We start from the raw sequence: 19,367 nt of genomic DNA on the forward strand, positions 1-19,367 counted from the left end.
CTTGGCGTAGAAACACGAAAGGTGGGAAGTCAAAATGACGCGGAGGGGAGTCCGTTTCCCCTCTTTGTGCATTTTCCCGACTTGGGTACATCATGCTGAGGTAACTTTCAGCGCAAAGCATGCTGAACTTTGTCGCGCGCAACTGCTTTCTGACTAGATTTGGGGCCATTGGAAACGTGTGAAGAAGGCCCATAGGTATCTGAAGCCCGTTACAGGATTCTTGAAACATCACGCATCTCTACAGGTATGCGTGATAGACATCAGCACAATGGAAAGGATCAGAGAATCCGGCGGGGTGGTCATGAACTGACGCGTGCATGAAAGCGGCACATGCGGTTGAGCCTCCGGTTGAGCCTCCTTCATTAAAGCTACCTGATCACTTTAGGAGGCTGTCAAGAGTCAAGACAAAAGTGAGCCTTTGTCCCGAGATCTTGCCACGGAGAACTTTTCCGTCCTACTCGTGTCGTGTTCCCTTAAAGTCTGTTCAACCCTCCTGCCTTTCTGCCAACAGTTGCAAGACACCTGATGTTGGACGAGAGACGGGTGGGTCCAAGAACATCTTGGCCAATATATCACCCTTGTCCTTATTCCAAGGTCTCTGTTGTTCGTCTACTTCTGGGATGAGAAGTCATGTTCCGAGACAGGACAAGGATGGCGGCTCCTCCGTACCAGCACTAGCAGGATGAGACTAGGGCTTAGCAAAGCGTTTAACCACGTAAACGAGATGATCGATACCCCTGCAATGAACGCATCTATTGCATGGGAATATCGAAATTGCATCTTGTTTCCCCTGTTGCACTCGAGTATGAGAGGTGGAAGGCGCGTGGAGCTGGCGAACGCTTGTGCAACGGGTAGAAACAAAACACCACCGTTGCTCTGAAGCGTGCAAAGTTTCTTGTGTGTCTGCTTGACTCCCGATCTTCGAATGATCAGCGAACATAAGAAACGTATCAACCAACCGCGATCTCCCAGACCAAGTCTTGAAGGTCGCAAATGCTCGCTTCAACCAGACTTGCATGCTCAATCGACAAAAGGATCAGCTTCAGTCGTTACTTTTGTCCATCACCAATTGTCTCTTAGACAGGCTTTACTCTTTCCAAGACCCGCTTCGCTCTGAGTAATGGTGCACAATCATGGCCTGTTCCAACGACTCTGCCATCGTTCACAAAGCGGAGATGCCAGCCAAACACGACGCGGATAAACTTCTTCCACGCAAGTCGCAAAAGGTCCAAACCAAAGGTGGGGTTGTAAAAGGAGTGGGGGGGACAGGTGAGAAAGGACAGTGATAGATAGCGGGCCGATCAAAGGATGCTGGCTGCTTGCTGGGTGAGGAGACGGCCTTCACGCCGACGGCTCAATATCTACCACTTACGTGCTCCGGGCCTCGGATATCGTGCTGTCCTCCTTCCAATCCTTTACTACCTATTGAACAGTTTGCGTGGAGGCTTAGCAATCAGAACACCTTACCCAGTCTCTACCATAATCCAAAAGCCTGCTTGTCGTGTTCTACTTCTCAAGGCAACACAATCATGGCGACGAAGATGCGCTTGAACTCCTCCGCATTGCGGGGCCTCCGCCGGCCGGTGTCTTGTCGGCCACAACTTGGTCGCCAACAACAACGATTCAATGCTACGAATACTGGACCTGTAAATCAGGCTGCGTTCTGGACGACAAACAAGGTCTTGTTATTGAGTGCGTTTACTGGAGCGCTGGCATATACGTATGGAATCTGGGATGCTGGATCGAGTTACAAGAAAGATGCGGCAAAGGCGGATCAGCCGCCGGTCTATGCTAAGAGAGCAGAGATGGAGAAGGTATTTATTGACGTTTCTGAATTTGTGAGGGATTGGTTCTGATGTTGGTACAGGCCATCGAAGAAGTGAGGACGAAGCTTGGTGAAGATTCCATCACCACGGACGACGATGAATTACACCGCCACGGCTACTCTGAGTGGTCTACGATCAACGTAGATGTGCTTCCTATTGCAGTTGTATATCCAAAGTCTACTGAGGAGGTGTCCGAGATTGCAAAGATTTGCTACAAGCGCAAGATCCCGATAGGTAAGCTTATCATTGCTATGCCTCGTATTATGCTCATGTTTCCTGGACAGTCCCATACTCTGGAGGCTCAAGTTTGGAAGGCAACTTCTCTGCTCCGTAAGTCACGATACAGTCTGGTACTCTCAGTGCCTTCCCGGGTGCTAAGATCTGTCAATTTTGAGCATCTCCACGGTCACAGCTGGAGACATCTGACCTGTAGAAACGTAGGATGGTTTCGAGACTAGCATAGGGGTCCACAGAGATGGGCTCATTGCATGCTCTCACTGGACCTTGACCCTGGTTCAGAAAACTTTGTGCATTTCTACAGCTGTATGCGTGACAGATCTAAGCATATGGGGAGGTACGAAATGAACATTGGCACTGACACTGACCATAGCTACGGTGGCTTCTGTATCGATTTCGCCTTCATGGACAAAATTCTGGCCCTCCACGACGACGATTTGGATGTAGTGGTACAACCCGCAATCGGCTGGATGAAGCTCAACGAAGACATCTCCCACTCTGGGCTCTTCTTCCCGGTTGACCCTGGACCGAGTGCGATGATAGGAGGCATGACAGGAACCAACTGTTCAGGCACAAACGCCGTCCGCTACGGCACAATGAAAGACAACGTCCTAAACCTCACCGTAGTCCTCGCAGACGGCACAATCATCAAGACCAAACGTCGCCCCAGGAAATCATCCGCCGGCTACAATCTCACTGGCATGTTCATCGGCTCAGAAGGCACTCTGGGTATCGTCACGGAAATCACGCTCAAGTTGCAAGTTATCCCTCAAGAGACTAGTGTGGCGGTCGTCACTTTCCCGACTATTCGTGATGCGGCAAGTGCGGCTTCGAAGATCATCAAAGCGGGTGTTCCAATTGGTGCTATGGAAATTATGGATGAGGTTCAAATGAGTGTGGTCAACAAGTCGAAGTCGACCAAAAAGGTCTGGCGCGAGGTACCGACCATGTTCTTCAAATTCTCAGGTACCAAGGCTGGCGTCAAGGAGAACGTCGGCTTGGTCAAGGATCTCTCAAAGCAGTGCAAATCTATCGACTTCGAGTTTACTGCCGATGCGGACGAGCAAAAGAAGTTATGGTCTGCGAGGAAGGAATCTCTGTGGTCGATGTTGTCGTTGAGGAAGGGAGACGAGGAAGTCTGGTCTACGGATGTTGCTGTGCCGCTTTCAAGGTTACCTGATATCATCGAGGTATCGAAGCGCGAGATGGACGAACTGGGTATTTTCTCTTCTGCCTTGGGACACGTCGGTGATGGCAACTTTCATGAGTGTATCATGTACAACGGCAAGGACCCTGAAGAGAAGAAGAAGGTTGAGGAGTGTGTTACAAGAATGGTGGACAGGGCCCTGGAGATGGAGGGAACGTGCACTGGTGAGCACGGCATTGGACTGGGAAAGAAGAAGTCTCTGATCAAGGAGCTGGGACTTGACACCATTGGCGTGATGCAAAAGGTCAAACTCTCGCTTGATCCTCATTGGCTCATGAACCCAGGCAAGGTGTTTGACCATCCTGCACAAGACAAGCCTATGGGGACTTGAGAAACCTTGGTACAAGAGATCAAAAGAGCGAACGGAAGGCTGTTAAATGTATCCACATGATGTACAACATGTTCAGACACGAGATGCACAAAGAACAGAGAAATCTCAGTGATCAGAAAGCATTCATTTCCTCATATACTTGGACTGTGGCCGAGAGAAGTAACCAACTACCTAACTTTTTTGGTCTCGCCTTGTTGATCGGCAGCCTTGACCTCCTTGTTCTTTTGCAACTTTTGCTTGAAATTCAAAAGGACAGCCTGAACCTTTGCCTTTAGTGCAACAATACCAGCAGGTTCCACTTCATCCGCAGCAACAAAACGACGGACCAGCAGATTGAAGACACTTCCGAATGCCATGGCCATGACAGTGCTGGTCAAGATGATGACGTTGTAAGGCATGCTGAAGTCAGGAGTTGGAAGAGGCAGGAGCATGGAAGTGGTACGTAGATAGACAGCCGCATCCTCCGATCCACTAGTCGAGTTAGACAACAGCTTGACGATCGAGGGCGCGACATCGAAACCACGATTCGCGTCGGGAGGGTATTCGGTGTATCGCAAGATGGCCTTCTCAAAGTCATAGGTCAGTACCAGGGAGGCGCCAGCAGGAACATGAAGGCGCAGCTCAAGATGAGTACCCCTGGCGCGATCGATGGCAGGTCTGTAGAAAATCTGCTTGATAGAAGATGGTGAAGGTGCGGAGTTGATCGAAGCGTGTAAAGTGTGAAGATATGGCTTCATGAACCACGGCAATGACTCGAGGTACACAAGATCGACAGCATTTTTAGTCGAGGGATTTGTAAGGATAACGCGCATGCCACCTCGTTCTTGGCCATAACCAACCATGGTGCGCTCGGCATGAAGGCGTGGTTGTTCCAGGGTCGATGGCGAAATCAATGGTTGTTCACCCAGAGCAATATCAAAATCGCCGGATTGTGGCAGAACATATTGTACAAGGCCATCCTCGGACTTGTGCTCATTGTAGGCTTCCTCTGCAGTAACCTGAATATCTTGACCAGCGGCAGTGTGTAGAACGACAGACTGGGGCGAGGCACCATGGTTGACATGGCAAGAGCCGCGGATAGGACGACCAAAGACTTTACTTAGAGTCCAGGCACGCTCGGTAGAGGGTTCTTTCGGGTAACAGCTATCGTGGCTGTTGTACCATTTATCAGTGTCACAGGCGATTTCTTCGACTGGTGGAGGCCTTGGGATAGGATCGTTCGGAGGTCGCATAGAGCGATCAAGGTCGAGAACCATGTCCACCGTTTGCTCGATCTCCAACAAGCATTCGCTTCCATCATGCGGGCACACCGGGCGTACATCGATGGCCATTGTCTGCCAGGAGGCATCAAATAGTTTGTGTCCGTCCAAGAGAGTAGAGATGCCAGCCTTTCCCTTGCAAGGTAGAAGTTTCAGAAAAGGAGTCAGATTCTCGGTACAGACAACTTCATGAGGTAGAGCACCATGCAGCAGGTGTAGTCCAGACACGTTCTTGTGAGAGCCCTCTGAGTCGAAAGTCATTGCTGGACGGATTGTCTTGGTCGAGTCGATGAAGTTGATGGAAGCACAGAAAAGACCAGATAGAGCATTGCTCAGAGTCAACCAGCGAGCGTTGGCCTGCTCATGTGAGTCTGCCTCGACCCAGGCCCACAGCTCGACACCTGTGCCTCCTTCACGGCGGCCATTTCGCGGTCTTTGGCCCCAATTCTCAGAGTCCCACCGACCAAGACTAAAGCGAAGATGCAGTTCTCGAGCATGTGTGTGTTGTAGAATCTGACCGAGAGAGCGCGGGAACAGACGGTAGTTTTGAGCATCGAAGTCGGACAGGCTGGTGTTGGCCTTGAAGTTGAAGGCAGCCAGGAGCTGGGATTGTGGGAGCGGGTGCAGTTGGAGCAGCTCGGTGTACTGGCCTTCAGCCCATGGTGCGAACAGGCACAGCAGCGACAGGGCGAAGACTATCACGAGCATGGCGGCCGCATGGCGTAAACAGAAGATCTAAGGGGTACTTGAATGCAGCATATATGTGCCAAGAAGACGTTCGGCGGAGGTGCGACTCTTCCGCTTTTGCTGGCAAGAAAGCTTTCCATCCATCCACGACTCATACAGACATCAATCACCTACCGATACGGCGCATTTACTTCCAGCATCGCTTCCTCGTCCCAGACATCGCACCTTCTCCCGCAAGAACATATTTGCGACGTAGCGCCTCTCCACCATGGCCGCTGAGCAAAGAAAGCTGCTGGGTACGCTTTCACATGAAACGACCTATGCACGAACGTCGCTAACAAGTTTCTACAGAGCAGCTCATGGGCGAGCAGTTGCTGGCTGGCCCCGGTGCATCGCGCGCTCCCCAACTCTCCATCACTGATCCAAAGGTGTGCCGCTCCTACCTTGTCGGCACCTGTCCTCACGACCTGTTTACCAACACCAAACAAGATCTCGGCCTGTGTCCAAAGACCCACAGCGAAGCCTTGAAGTCCGAGTACGAGAACGCAGACGACCAACAAAAGCGCAAATGGGGTTTCGAGTTCGACTACATGCGAGACATGCAAAAATACATCGATGACTGCAACCGCCGCATAGACAGTGCCCAGCGCCGCTTGGAAAAGACCCCCGACGAAATTCGCCAAACGAACGCTCTCCTGAAACAGATTGGCGAACTGTCGCGCAATATCGAGGACGGTCTGATTGAGATTCAGATCCTGGGCGAGTTGGGTAGTGTCAACACGGCCGTGACAGAATACTTCCGCATCCGACAGCAAAAGCAATTGAAGGAAGACCGCGAACGTGAGCTCAAGGCTCTTTCCGACACGTCTGGTCCCTCGGGTCACCAGAAGTTGCAAGTCTGCGATGTGTGCGGCGCATACCTCAGTCGACTCGACAACGATCGCAGATTGGCAGACCACTTCTTTGGAAAGATGCATCTTGGTTATGCTCAAATGCGCAAGACATACCAGCAACTACAAAAGGACCTCCAAGGCAGACAACCGCCGATTCGCGACGAGCCTTCTGGTCCCAGAGGCGGCTACGACGACAGAGATTACGGCGGTCGCAGCGGAGGATACGGTAGACGTGGCGGAGGTGGTGGTGGCTTTGGAAGAAGAGGTGGTGGCAGATGGTGATGAGGAATCTATTGGGCTACGAAAGGAGAAGCGGCGTCTATGCAGCAAACGAGGATACAGCTTGGTTGGTCTGTTTTTATGGCGCAATACCCGCATGAGGCATGGCAGCGAGGCGCTGGATCGGTCATTTGTCTTTTTACATATCCCCTTTGCCGAAGAGGCACGAATACTGAAAGCTATTGCAAGTCATGAAACCGGAAGTTTAATGAACGTCACTAGTGCTATTGTATGAATCACGTGCGTCATAGTGAATTGGGGCCTGGGTCCTGGGCTACAACAATCGAGGGGCAGCTTTGATTAATGTCCGTTCCTGTCCAAATTAAATCTACACAATCACATCTGACAACAGTACCGTTGGTTAGACACCTCGGGCGCAACACCAGTCACTCTGCTTGACCTCCGCAACACAACCACACAACTCAACAACCTCTTCCGCACCCTTCACAATCGCCATCATGTCGCGGAGACCCGCCGGACCCGACAGGACGATGCAGAACCAGCAGACGTTGAAGAGCTTGGTCAAGTTGGAAGGAAACAAGAGCTGTGCAGACTGCAAGAGGAACAAACGTATGATACACGGCCGCGGCGCCAGAATTGTGGAAGCTGACAGGTCTCGATAGACCCGAGATGGGCCAGCTGGAACTTGGGCATCTTTATTTGCATCCGGTAGGCAGCTGTGACCGATTCCTGTGGAGGCTTCTTCGCTGACAAGCAACGTAGATGCTCTGGTATTCACCGTGGTATGGGCACACACATCAGCAGAGTCAAATCCGTTGATCTGGATTCTTGGACCGACGAGCAGCTTCAGAGCATGTTGAAGTGGGGCAACACTAGAGCCAACAAGTACGCAATCGTCGCCTATATTCGGGATGCCCTTGCTTATGGTGACATTACAGGTATTGGGAAGCAAAGCTCGCCCCTGGACATGTTCCCGCCGAAGCGTATGTGCCCGCTCTGCTACACAGCAACCTCGCCGAGTTTGCAAGACTAACACAAGCACAGTAAGATCGAGAACTTTATCCGCACCAAGTACGACTCTAAGAGATGGACCATGGATGGCCCAATTCCGGACCCTTCCACTCTGGGCGGCGAGGGTGGTGACGAAGACGTGGTAAGATGCGGTCGGCCCGTCTAACGATTCATATGCTGATCAAGTTGCAGCCTCTCAGTGTAGTTCAGGAGAAAGCCAAGCTCGATCGATCGGCATCTCTCAGAAACGCATCCATGAGCAGCGGACCTGCCGCCCCTACAGCCCCTAGAGCAGTCGCCCCAGTCATTGATCTTTTTGGCGACGACCCGACTCCAGCCCGTGCAAGCACCGCCGAGCCTTCAATCGCCTCTAGACCTCCTCCACAACAACAAAAAGCTCCTGCTGCTCCTCCAAAGCAGAACCGCCCCGGTGACTCCCTACTCGGTCTCGACTTCTTTGGAACAAGCCAATCGGCTCCTCCAGCTCGTCCTGCTAGCGCTGCCTCTGGCGCTGCTACTCCTGGAAGCAACCCTCGATCAGACTTGAAGCAGTCCATCTTGTCCCTATACGCATCCGCGCCTAAGCCTGCCCCAGTGCAGCAGCCTCAACCCGCTTCAAATGCTTTCGGCGGCTTTGCTTCCCCGCCCATGCAATCTCCTGCCGCCTCTACTTCTTCCTTTGGTGGCATGGCTGATGCGTTTGGCGGCTTGAGCTTTGGCTCATCACCTGCCCCTCAACAACAGCAGCAGCAACAACCTCCCAAGCCTTCTGCTTTCTCTAACCTGACTTCTCCAGCAGCGCGAACAAGCTCTCTTAGTGGTGGCAGCTTCTTCGATGCTAAGCCCGCTCCACCACCCAAGTCAGCTGCTGCACCTGCGTCCAGGCCGCAAGCAGCTCGTGTGTCTAGTGGATTTGGTGACTTTGGTGACTTTACATCTGCACCATCACCTGCGCCTATGCCTGCAAGATCACCAGTCCCAGCCAGCTCCGGCATGGGAGACCTGTTCGATATGGGTGCTCCTGCACCTTCTAAGCCAGCTACTTCGACATCTTCCTCAGCCTTCAATCTGTCGACTCCTGCTCCTCCCAAACCTGCACCTGCACCCGCCATTGGTGGCCTCGATAACATGGATGCCTGGGGCTCGAACAACGCATGGAGCACCCCTGAGCCAGCAGCACCTGCACCGCCGACTGCTTCCTACAAAGCACCTGCTACAACTAGTGTGTCAAATGATGACGACTTTGGCGGTTGGGGAAGCAACGAGGGCACTTCCTCGAAGCCTTCGGTCGCCCAGGACGATGAGTTCGGCGGCTGGAGCAGCGCACCTGCACCTACTGCCTCTACATCTAACAACAAGGCTCCGGCTGCAGATGATCTCTTCGGAAACGTCTGGGGTTAGTAAAATCTTCATGAAACAGGCAGTAAAAGTAGCATTGCAAGACCATGATGGTCAAATTATGATTGAATACAGACGGCTTTCTGCCTAATATACAATATGAAAATATCCAAAGAACGATCTTTGGTTCGAATGTTAGCCGTTGCTGTGAAATCACTGGTACTCGTGACTGTCGCAGCCGCTTCGTGAAGCATGATCCTATGAGATGTCTGTGGTGTTCCTTGCCTTTTGTGTGTCCAGGCGTAGTTTCGGACTCTGTTCCCAAGTCCATGACCATGGCTGCAGCCTCGACATCAATCTGCAGACTCACGGCGGGCCGTTTGCCGAGTTCGATCCAAGGTACTCTTCTATGGACGTTCGGTGCATGTGGTCTCTTATACCATCGGTCGTGTGACTTTGGCCCTGGCCCTTATACGCCATGTCCAACAGCGATCAAGACGATCCAGGATTTCGCGATGTGTACAACGAGTGACGATAGACTCAAGCAGCTTTCGAACCTCCAAAGACCCAGCCGCCGATCCAGTAGAGTACAAGAATAACGGCGATGATGATACCAGCAAGCTTGAGGATGGCGACCTTGTTTCCTTGTTGTGCCATACGTGTCAATCTTCCAGCACTTCCCTGCAAGCTATTCGAGAAGGTAGAGAAGGCATTTGTCTGAGCCAGGTATTAGCGAAACTGTCGACTTGGGTGGTCAGGGGAGAGAGCGGCGTACGGAAGAGTCGATGACACCCTGGTCGCGGGCATTGTCGTAGATGTCGATGGTAACTCCGCGCAATGCAGACACCTTTCCGGCGAGGTCGTCCAGTCGCGAGTTATTTTGGCTTCGAGGTGTCAGTGGCTGTGTAGGGTCACAAGCAGGGAAGAGGAGTGGGTGTTTTACCGTTCGCGCTCGTAGGCTTCAGACATTGTGGCGAATATAGAGAGATGTGTGTGAGAGTTGGTTGTCTGATTGCGACGACTGAGGCGTAGTACTGTAGGCAAATGCGATGTTCAAAGAACAAAGGTCAATAAATGCCGACAAGGACAAGACCCCCGAGGGTCGAATCGGAAAGACAAGCCGGTCCGGGGTCGACGGGCACGGACGATGACGACGATTCAGTTCTTGGTGGGGCTTCCGCCGAGCTAAGCCATGACTTGCCCGAGTTGAGTGCCTGACACTCTACTCATTCTCGTGTCGCTGCGCCCGCCATTGTTTCCTTCTCATACCGCACTTTTCTGGACACCGTCCTTGTCGCGCCCTCCTCTTCTATCGCCTTGACGCCCTCTACATCCCACAATCGCTGTCTGCTACACCGACCGCCATCATGCCTCTCATCAACAACCCGCTGCCCTCTTCCATGAAGAGTAAGTCGCGACCCGTTGACCTAGCATTCTCTTCGGCTTCTGACACTCTCCAGGCGAATGCAAGAAGACTGGAAAGATTCTCGCCTCCTTCATCGACCCGAAACAGTCCTTCGGTCCCGACAAGATCATCCCACCTCAAATCCTCTCAAATGCAAAAGGTCTCGCCATCATGACCGTCTTCAAGGCCGGCTTCCTCGGCAGTGCTCGTTTCGGCTCCGGTGTCATAGTAGCCCGCCTGGCAGACGGCACCTGGTAATTCTCTCCATCCTGCTTCGCCCATTGACTCCTGCTGACATCAGCTCTCAGGTCCGCTCCCTCGGCAATCGGTACCGTTGGTGGTGGTTTTGGTGGTCAGATCGGTTTCGAACTTACCGACTTTGTCTTCATTCTCAATGACGCTGCTGCTGTTCGCACCTTTGCCCAAGCTGGCAGTATCACTCTCGGAGGAAACGTTTCCATCGCTGCCGGTCCCGTTGGTCGCAATGCCGAAGCTGCTGGTGCAGCATCACTCAAGGGTGTCGCCGGTATTTTCGCATACAGCAAAACCAAGGGTCTATTCGCTGGTGTCTCTCTCGAGGGCAGTGCTATGATCGAAAGAAGAGATGCCAACGAGAAGATGTACAACCGTCGCGTCACTGCTAGAGCCCTGCTTGAGGGTGGTGTCCCTGTCCCTCCTCAGGCCGAGCCTCTGATGCGCGTTCTCAACAGCAGAGTCTTTGCTGGAGTTGCTGCTAACCAAGGCGATGCTATGTATAACGACATTCCGGTCTACGACGAGTCTCATGACGATGTCATCTGGCAAGGCAAGAGAGGTTCCGCTCATGGTGAAGGCGTTCGCACAGACCGTACAGGAGCCAGTGGCAACTTTGGTGGTCCTTCACGCGCCAGCACATGGCAGGACGATGTCTATGACAGACAACCCAGCTTCGGATCGCGCGCCAACCCCAGCGAGACCTTTGACCGCCTTGAAGCCTCACGCCAGCGCAGCAATAGCGCATTCGCCGATCAAGCCGAATACTCGTACTCAGACCGCAAACCTTCCAGACCTAGTGCTCCCAAGCCTACTTTCAGCAGTAACGCCGTGACACCCAAGCCTGGACAGGCTATCGCCAAGTTCACATTTGACCCTGATCAACCCGGTGACTTGGGCTTCAAGAAGGGAGAAATCATTACTATTGTTAAGAAAACCGACAATGCTGCGGATTGGTGGACTGGCAGAATCGGCTCTAGGGAAGGCATTTTCCCAAGGTAAGTCATCGCCATCTTTTCCCGATACTGACAAACAAAGCTGACATGTTGGCCCATAGCAACTACGTTGAACTCACCTAAGCATCCTCAGATACTATGTCTGACACGCATGATGCTGCGCCAAAACGAACTCCAATTCTTGTTATGGTTGCCTGGTTTCCTTTGTCCATGATTTGCATAGCGCCGCGTGCACGGCGTTTGACGGTGGTTTCTGGGTCTGCTTCTTCTGTTATATACCTTGACGTACAGACCGCTTCTTTCTAAATAGTCAAAAGGTGGTTGGTTTTCTTTCCTGTTCAAACATCGTTCTTCATTCGAATTTCCACCATGCCTCGGTTTCTGACAGACAACGTTTCCTTGAGCTGCATCAAAGCCTGATTCTGGACAGACTGGCTTCGAGAAACACGGAACTCCAACCACCCCCATGTTTCAATTTGGGTTTTGACATTTCCCATGCCAGGCGTTCGCACCAACCCCCACGCCAGTACCCGGGGCGCGACGGGCCGATCGTGATTGTGCCTGCGGACCGTTATCCATCAATCTCTCGTCAAAAAGGCATGTATCGCTTCACGTTGTGTAATTCCGACATCCAGGCATCAGGTTCCCCTCAAATTAACAGCGATATCGCGACGAGAACGTACTTGATGGTCTATTGGATTACAGCATGGGTCACTCGTTGCCTGATTGCAATCTCAATCTCCACCGCAATCAAGATGTCAAGAAGGCGAACCACCCAATGGAGCGCAATATTGACGAGGTTGCTATGTATAGGGAGTGTGCCCTGGTGTATCAAGAAGAGAAGAGGCAGGATATCGGTCCGGGAATACGAGTGATTGGTCGCTTTGCATCTTATCTTCAGGCTTCCATCAGAAACCACCGAAGATGTGACTGCGACATGTCGAAGGCGGATATGTGCATACTCTTCCTCCTGCATGCAGTGATCGAGTCGGTTTCTGCATGTCAAGCCACAAACTCCTTCATCAAGCCTGTTAGAACTCGGAGATGTGGAGGCGTGGTTGCACGTCAATCGTTTCTGGGCATCCGGGGTCCCGAGAGACTGGGGCAGCCTCCAGATTTACGACGGCGTTTCGCGGCTCACCGTCCTTCATCCATATCCAACATCAAAGGCACGCAATTCACAGGGGGAGACAAGGGATATCGGGTCCTTGCTTCTGCATCCCTCACCGCTCCCGGGTTTCAACGGTGTGCTGGCCGCGTGACTGTGTTACAGACATGGAAGGCGTGGGTATGAGTAGCAGTTCTTTTTTTCTGCCATGCATGAACGAGGAGGGATGTGATGAATGATGATAAAAGGGACAGGCCCTGCTTGTGGTTTATGGTCCCTTCTAGTCTCTTCTGGTTTCAGGTCCCCTTGATCAATCACTTACTCTGCACAAACCCGTCCTGCTCCCGGCTGTTCTAATAAGCTGACCTGAGCCTTCATCACTTCTATTCTTGACATAATCCGGATCCCTCACTTTGTTGATTCATCCAGCAAATAGTCACCAATTGCGTCATCTCAGCCGACCGAAGCTCAACAGGCATCAACAGTGAGCACGTAAAAGTGACAACCAGTGCCTCTAGCGCTTGTGTTTGTTCAGCTCGTCGCCAGTCCTCTTGCCTGTTACAGTGTAGTGCCAATTAGGTCTACCTTTCCTCGCTCAAGACTGTTTCCTCATAAACTCGTCATTGAGCGTCAATTGGAGTCGCAGACCATCCTTCCGCTTATCGCCGTCGATTGCTCTGCCTCAGGCTGCACCTTCCAGAAAGAAAACAGCAAACCATCCAATTTTACTTAAGCGTCACTCGCACCTGGCTCACCTTTCTACATTCACTTCCATCACGCCGCAGCCACTTCGGCAGCTCCGTCCGGCGTTCACACGTCTATATAATCGACGCCGAAGTTCCAATTCCGCCATCGCCTTTACCATCCACTCCATCAACTCGCAAAGTTCATCAAAGTTCTACTTCTTCTTATACCTTCACTCATCTACTTCTTCAATCATCACACTCTTCAACAACCGGTAAGATGGCCTACCTGTCGTCTATGCGCACTTTTGGTATGCGCGCTGCTCGCAGCCATGCCTCCACCGTTCAATCCGCCTTCAAGTCGGATTTGGTTCGCGCTTTCTCCTCGACTCGCACCCTCGGCGATGAGAAGTCTATCAACGTTGTCTCCTTCAACACCTCCGGCAAGCGCGAGCAGGAGACTCTTGCTGTCCCTGCCGCTGGAAACGAGCCCGTCACCCCTCCCGGCCAAGACATCGAGGTCGCTGCTCAGCCTCTGAAGCACGAACTCTTCGACAAGCTCTCGCCCACCATGCAGAAGTTCACCCTGTTCGGGAAAGTCGCCGCTATTACCGGGTAAGATTCCATCTCCCTTCCTGTTCACTTCACATTTGACTAATACTTATCACAGCGGTGGCCGCGGACTCGGTTACAACATGGCTCAGGCCCTCTCCGAGGTTGGCGTCAAGGGCATTGCCATCTTTGATGTTCAGCAGGAGCTCGGCGAGAAGTCCGCTCAGCACCTCTCCGCTCAGACTGGTGTCGACGTCCGCTTCTACAAGGTCGATGTCCGTGACAAGGCTGCGATTCAGCAGGCTGTCCAGGATGTTGCCACTCACTACGGCAGAATCGACATTCTCATCAACGCCGCTGGTATTGCCGAGTAAGTTGTCTTCCTTCACACCTATCTTCACCTGTGCTAACACTTCCCAGCTCCAACGTCAAGGCTGAGACCTACCCTGAGAACATGTTCCGTCGTCTTCTCGACATCAACATCACCGGCACTTTCCTTGTTGCCCAGGCCGTCGGTCAGCAGATGATCAAGGCCCAGAACGGTGGTTCAATCATCAACATCGCTTCGATGTCTGGTAGCATCGTCAACTACCCTCAGGAACAGTCATGCTACAATGCCTCCAAGGCTGCCGTCATCCAGCTGACCAAGTCTCTTGCTGCTGAGTGGGCACGCCACAACATCCGTGTCAACTCCATCTCTCCCGGTTACATGGACACCGCCCTCAACCGTGTTCCCGCTCTTGACGCCCAGAAGCGTATTTGGATGGACAACACTCCCCAGAAGCGTCTCGGTGCTGTTGATGACCTCAACAACCTTGCCGTCTACCTCGCCTCGCCTGGTTCAAGCTACATGACTGGCAACAACTGCCTCATCGATGGTGGTTACACCCTTTGGTAAACAACCAACCTTGATGTTTCTCGCATCTCAGCGCGGCGTTCTTCTTTTCTACCAGCGACTTCGCGCATTTTCATGGCGTTTCATGGCGGGTATATAGGAGGCGTTTCACAAAGGCTGTGATTTCTTTCGGCGGCATCTGATGGTTTCAGTGGTTCTATACTCATGCATGGCGGATCACGATGGGAATGATATCACAAAGAGGGCTGGGCCCGAGATGTCTCTTTTAGCTACACTACTGCTTTACAGCAGGCACATGATTACCTTGCACAGAAAACTACACTGCCTTTCCCATACCTTGTCATCCTTGTTTCGTGTGTGGCGGCGACTGTCTTCCTGTAAGCTTCCTCCTTTGTGGCTACGCACCTTTTGAGTTTAGAGAGCAACATCGGTGCCAGTAGGTTCTCCGCCATATTACCCTGAGCATTTTCTTTGATCATGGGACTATCTGCTCGCCGTGCGAGTTGTCAAAAGTCGAAAAGTTGTTTCGTCAACAAAAAACACAATGGGCATCTATACCATGCAGCCAGGGTGACATGCTCGACCATACATTTTGCAACTCATCTCGATGCCACGGCTTCCACAATTGCAATTGGTCATGTTTGTTTGATTCAAGCACAATGACCAATGGCCGGTACTATGTCAGCAAGAGTTCGTCTCAAACCAGTGTGCTGTTGGTCGAATATGGTGAAATTTGAGTTTTTGAATCGACATTTCCAGCTCATGGAGTTAACATCAATATTTCTTGCCTGGATCCTTGCAGAAAGTGGCGCAAAGACAATAGTCTCTAATTGAATTGACAATCCTTGCTATCACAAGATCAACCACTTTGCTTCTACCATTCCCACTCCGACACGCACTTCTGCACGAGATGCCCTCACCATCGCTGCTTCCCGCCATGTCTCGATTAAAAAATAATATTCCTATACAGTCTCACCACTAACATCAAATGGTGAGATGGCCGAGCGGTCTAAGGCGCCAGCTTAAGGTTAATCCAATACGCTGGTCCGAAAGGGCAGGGGTTCGAATCCCCTTCTCATCAACATTTCCTTTTGCTTCTTTTGTGTGCATACCACTACTAAGAAATAAGTCTAAGAGGTGCTGGTTGTGGGGAAAACAATTTTTGAATTGTCGAGATTTCGTTGGTGGGTTGTGCATTGATTTTTATGGCGGGCTTGGTGGGGTTGTGGATGTGTATAAATGGCTCGTTCCTGCCTTATGCTTGAAGTGCTATCTCAGTCAGACGGTGGCCCATTGAATCAGGTTGTAGGAATGCAAGATGTTTTTCGGAAACAGGAGGTTGGCCAGAGAAGGTAGCTTCTTTCCGGACTCTCTTTGGACATTGTGATCAATTCGAAAAGCTTGTTGCATTTTGACAGTGATTATTACAGTACCTCTTGAGGGAAGGGGATACCGCTTCAGTATGACAACCCTGCTGGAATATCCTGCAAGGTTATAATTTCTTCAGACCCATCCCAGATAGAGGAAGCCCAGTCGAATAGCATGTCAAAATGCAAGTTTCTTTTCAGGATTGGCGAGTGGTCCAGTGAGAGCAGCGTTTTCATGAACCCTCTTTGGACCAATTGAGCATTCACGAAAGCTACTTGCCTTTTGATAGATATACAGCAGGGTACTGCGAGTCTGGAGATCCATTAGCTGTATGCTAACCCTGCTGCAATTGCCATCAGGCTCATGTATGTTTCATGACCAGAATAAGGAGACCGACGACTCCATGAAGCGCTGCAACGTCGAACGTGAAGCCTAGCACACGATACACGATCAGGCAACGACGACTGACCCATACCGTCGACCCCGAGCTACTACGACCCTAACCGCACTCCCACCTCCTACCCCGAGTCTCGCTCACCTTGCGCCAGCGCGGAATCACCTCGCAAAACCTCTTCTTCCCCTGTAAGTCCATCACCAAACCCTCTTGTTCGACATCAAACGTATGCCTCCTATTCGTTGTTTCTCGTGCAGCATGTACTAACCTTTGTACCAGAAACAACGCACAGATGTCTTCCGCCGAACCCTCGTCTCGACGACAAGGTGGCCGAGGCCTACACCGAGGTCCTCGCCGAGATGGCCACAAAGGCTACTCTTCTCCCGTAAGTAAACCTTTGACATCGTAGTCGTTGCTTTGCATCCGTTGACAATTTGATGTGGTTTACAGGCGCGAGATCAAGGACTTCGCGGGTCCCATCAAGCAAAGGGGTGAGCCCCCCTTCATCAGCAAGTTCAAGGAGGAGCTCGGCGGCACCTACTTCTCCAAGTTCGACAGCACGATGACTGTCAGAGGTGCCGTCGAGCTGTTCAACAAGAAGCAGAAGGCTGGCAAGGAGGCCGAGAAGCAGATGGATCCCGTTGAGGAGTTCGTCGACATTGACCTCGGTGGCGGTGGTGATGAGGACGAGGACGAATGGGTCTTTGTATAGAGTCAGCAAAACAGCACAACAAATTGGCTCGGGAGAGAGATGAGAAATCAGGAGGAATGAAAAAAACACATCCGCTATGCTTTTTGTAATTCTTCTATTCGTGCTTTTAATAACTCCAGAGATACCCCAGTAGAAAGACAGGAAATAGAGACCACCATTCATTTCATCTATGCAAAACAGAACCGTTCAAAAAAAGTCATAGGATAGGGTTGCGGAGCTGGTACGCTGACTGAAGCAGCGGGCGAAGCAGGAGGAGCGTCTGTGGGAGTGGCAGGACGGCTCATCTGAGGCGTAAGAGGGGGCGAAATGGGAGGGGTGTTGACTCTTCATGCGCTGGCCTCAATGGTACCGCGGACACCGGTCTTGGAACCGACCTCGCGGACGATGACTTGCACTGAGAGATCGGCATTGACATTGATCTGGACCTCGACCTTGCTGCCCTTCTTGACATCCTTGACGGCGGCCTCGGCGATGACCTCACCGGCCTTCCAGACCTTCTCGCGGGTCTCCTCGGGCTCGTCGTCGCTGTCATCGTCAGAGTCCTCATCATCACCGTTGGCCTCGGCCTTGGGTGCAGGCTCCTCCTTGGTGACCTTGATCTCGCTGACACCCTCGCAGAGCTTGACAAGAACATCGCCCTCAGCGGCGTTGAGCTGAGCGGTGCGGCGGACGGGGACGGCAGTGTTGGCGTCGATGAGAGTAACGAACTCGTTGTCGCCGACAAGAACACCAATGGCCTTGGCGAGGTGAGGGGCGACGGTAACAGCGGGGTGGGTGCTCTGCTCAACGTCCTCCTTCTCGAACTCGCTGATCAAGCTGGCCTGGATGGCAGCACCACGAACGGTAAGCTCGCTGGGGTTGACGGCGGCGGGGTTGGTGGAAGGAGCGATGATGGTAGACTCGGAGAAGACGGATTGCACGTTGCTGGCAATCTTGGGGGTGTGAGAAGTACCACCGGAAAGGAGAATCTCGTCAATCTCGAGGTTGTCGAGACCGGCCTTCTGAACGGCAGACTCGATCAGGCGGGTGAAAGAGCCGAAGACCTTACCAGCGAGGAGCTCGTATCTGGTACGGTTGACGGTCAAGCTGAAGTCAATACCATCGGAAAGCGACTCAATGCTGAAGGCAGCAGAGGCACCGAGAGACAAGCTCTTCTTGACAGCCTCAGCCTCGAGCTTCAGCTTGGCGAGCGAGCGCTCGTTGGTACGGGGGTCGGTCTTGTTCTTCTTCTGGAACTCCTTTGCGGCGTAGTCGATCAGGGCAGCGTCGAGCTGAGCACCGCCGAGCTCGTAGTCGTGGGCAGTGGCCAGGACGGTGTACATACCACCGCGCGAGGCAACAATGGCAATGTCGGTACGGGTACCACCAATGTCGGCAACAACAACGTTCTTGTCCTTGGTCGACTCCTCGTTGTTCTTGGCATCGTGGGCAAGGAGAGCAGCGACGGGCTCGGTGATGAACTGGAGAATCTCAAGACCAGCCTCGGTGGCGGCCTTGTTCAGGGCGTCCTTCTGAGCATCGGTGAAGTCTGAGGGAATGGTGATAATGGCAGCGTTGACCTTCTTACCGAGGTAGTCGGTAGCGGAGGAAGCGAGACGGCGGAGGTGACGGACGGTGATCTCGTGAATTGTGCGGGTGTTTTGCTGGTCGGCCTCGGTGTCCTTGATCTGGAAAGCGATGGTGTTCTCGGCGTCAACGGGGTGGGCAGAGGCGTGGCAGTTGGTGGGGTCTATTGACTTGAAGCTGGGAATTGTTAGTACTGGCTTCTCGAGAAGGACTCGAATGGGTCATTGACGTACTCCTTGCCGAGGAAGTCTCTGAAGTATGCGACAGTGTTCTTGGGGTTGCGAACGAGCTGCGACTTGGCCTCGGTACCCTGGAACTCCTCGCCATCGACGTATGAGAGAACGGTGGGAATTTGGCGGTCACCAAGCTCGTTGGCAATAACCTCAGCCTTGGCCTCGCCGGAGGTGTAGGCGATGGAGCTGTAAGAGTTACCAAAGGAGATACCAATGGCAACCTTGGGTGCGGTCTCGCCCTCGGCGCTCATTC

At 52.4% G+C, this 19,367-nt stretch overlaps 9 protein-coding genes across 9 annotated transcripts; 6 read left to right on the top strand and 3 right to left on the bottom strand.

Annotated features, from left to right (window-relative positions):
* Positions 1-1,541: 1,541 nt before the first annotated feature.
* M438DRAFT_268967 (D-lactate dehydrogenase mitochondrial precursor) lies at positions 1,542-3,601 on the top strand (the record flags this gene model as incomplete). Its single annotated transcript, XM_029900299.1, has 4 exons — positions 1,542-1,814; positions 1,868-2,060; positions 2,111-2,156; positions 2,437-3,601. The coding sequence occupies 4 exons, from the start codon at positions 1,542-1,544 to the stop codon at positions 3,599-3,601; spliced, it is 1,677 nt and encodes a 558-aa protein (XP_029763290.1).
* Positions 3,602-3,705: 104 nt separating this feature from the next.
* Positions 3,706-5,631, bottom strand: M438DRAFT_403668 (putative GPI transamidase component Gpi16). Its single transcript, XM_029909669.1, has one exon. The coding sequence runs from the start codon at positions 5,566-5,568 to the stop codon at positions 3,769-3,771; it is 1,800 nt and encodes a 599-aa protein (XP_029763291.1). The 5' UTR covers positions 5,569-5,631; the 3' UTR covers positions 3,706-3,768.
* Positions 5,632-5,815: 184 nt separating this feature from the next.
* M438DRAFT_314040 (LUC7-domain-containing protein) lies at positions 5,816-6,835 on the top strand (the record flags this gene model as incomplete). The annotated part of the gene is made up of 2 exons (XM_029902589.1): positions 5,816-5,843; positions 5,899-6,835. 2 exons carry the CDS (start codon positions 5,816-5,818, stop codon positions 6,720-6,722), a joined length of 852 nt encoding a protein of 283 aa, XP_029763292.1. The 3' UTR covers positions 6,723-6,835.
* Positions 6,836-7,177: 342 nt separating this feature from the next.
* M438DRAFT_372664 (ArfGap-domain-containing protein) lies at positions 7,178-9,092 on the top strand (the record flags this gene model as incomplete). The annotated part of the gene is made up of 6 exons (XM_029908363.1): positions 7,178-7,289; positions 7,343-7,388; positions 7,443-7,565; positions 7,619-7,663; positions 7,725-7,833; positions 7,884-9,092. 6 exons carry the CDS (start codon positions 7,178-7,180, stop codon positions 9,090-9,092), a joined length of 1,644 nt encoding a protein of 547 aa, XP_029763293.1.
* Positions 9,093-9,476: 384 nt separating this feature from the next.
* M438DRAFT_314045 (uncharacterized protein) lies at positions 9,477-9,998 on the bottom strand (the record flags this gene model as incomplete). Its single annotated transcript, XM_029902590.1, has 3 exons — positions 9,477-9,746; positions 9,805-9,913; positions 9,973-9,998. The coding sequence occupies 3 exons, from the start codon at positions 9,996-9,998 to the stop codon at positions 9,570-9,572; spliced, it is 312 nt and encodes a 103-aa protein (XP_029763294.1). The 3' UTR covers positions 9,477-9,569.
* Positions 9,999-10,396: 398 nt separating this feature from the next.
* On the top strand, positions 10,397-11,765 carry M438DRAFT_267820 (DUF500-domain-containing protein; the record flags this gene model as incomplete). The annotated part of the gene is made up of 4 exons (XM_029900212.1): positions 10,397-10,436; positions 10,490-10,688; positions 10,743-11,684; positions 11,744-11,765. The coding sequence occupies 4 exons, from the start codon at positions 10,397-10,399 to the stop codon at positions 11,763-11,765; spliced, it is 1,203 nt and encodes a 400-aa protein (XP_029763295.1).
* A 464-nt stretch (positions 11,766-12,229) lies between these two features.
* M438DRAFT_162176 (uncharacterized protein) lies at positions 12,230-13,317 on the top strand. Its single transcript, XM_029899052.1, has one exon. The coding sequence runs from the start codon at positions 12,349-12,351 to the stop codon at positions 12,934-12,936; it is 588 nt and encodes a 195-aa protein (XP_029763296.1). The 5' UTR covers positions 12,230-12,348; the 3' UTR covers positions 12,937-13,317.
* Positions 13,318-13,746: 429 nt separating this feature from the next.
* On the top strand, positions 13,747-14,883 carry M438DRAFT_268516 (NAD(P)-binding protein; the record flags this gene model as incomplete). The annotated part of the gene is made up of 3 exons (XM_029900261.1): positions 13,747-14,048; positions 14,104-14,355; positions 14,406-14,883. 3 exons carry the CDS (start codon positions 13,747-13,749, stop codon positions 14,881-14,883), a joined length of 1,032 nt encoding a protein of 343 aa, XP_029763297.1.
* Positions 14,884-17,641: 2,758 nt separating this feature from the next.
* Positions 17,642-19,365, bottom strand: M438DRAFT_332914 (HSP70-domain-containing protein; the record flags this gene model as incomplete). Its single annotated transcript, XM_029903553.1, has 2 exons — positions 17,642-19,058; positions 19,115-19,365. 2 exons carry the CDS (start codon positions 19,363-19,365, stop codon positions 17,642-17,644), a joined length of 1,668 nt encoding a protein of 555 aa, XP_029763298.1.
* Between the last annotated feature and the right edge of the window lie 2 nt (positions 19,366-19,367).

This window comes from Aureobasidium pullulans (genome assembly GCF_000721785.1).
Source record: "Aureobasidium pullulans EXF-150 unplaced genomic scaffold scaffold_4, whole genome shotgun sequence".
NCBI classification, from domain to species: domain Eukaryota; kingdom Fungi; phylum Ascomycota; class Dothideomycetes; order Dothideales; family Saccotheciaceae; genus Aureobasidium; species Aureobasidium pullulans.

Coding starts and splice junctions, on each gene's coding strand:
- M438DRAFT_403668 (XM_029909669.1), bottom strand. CDS start 5,568: ATGCTCGTGATAGTCTTCGCCCTGTCGCTGCTGTGCCTGTTCGCACCA.
- M438DRAFT_162176 (XM_029899052.1), top strand. CDS start 12,349: ATGGGTCACTCGTTGCCTGATTGCAATCTCAATCTCCACCGCAATCAA.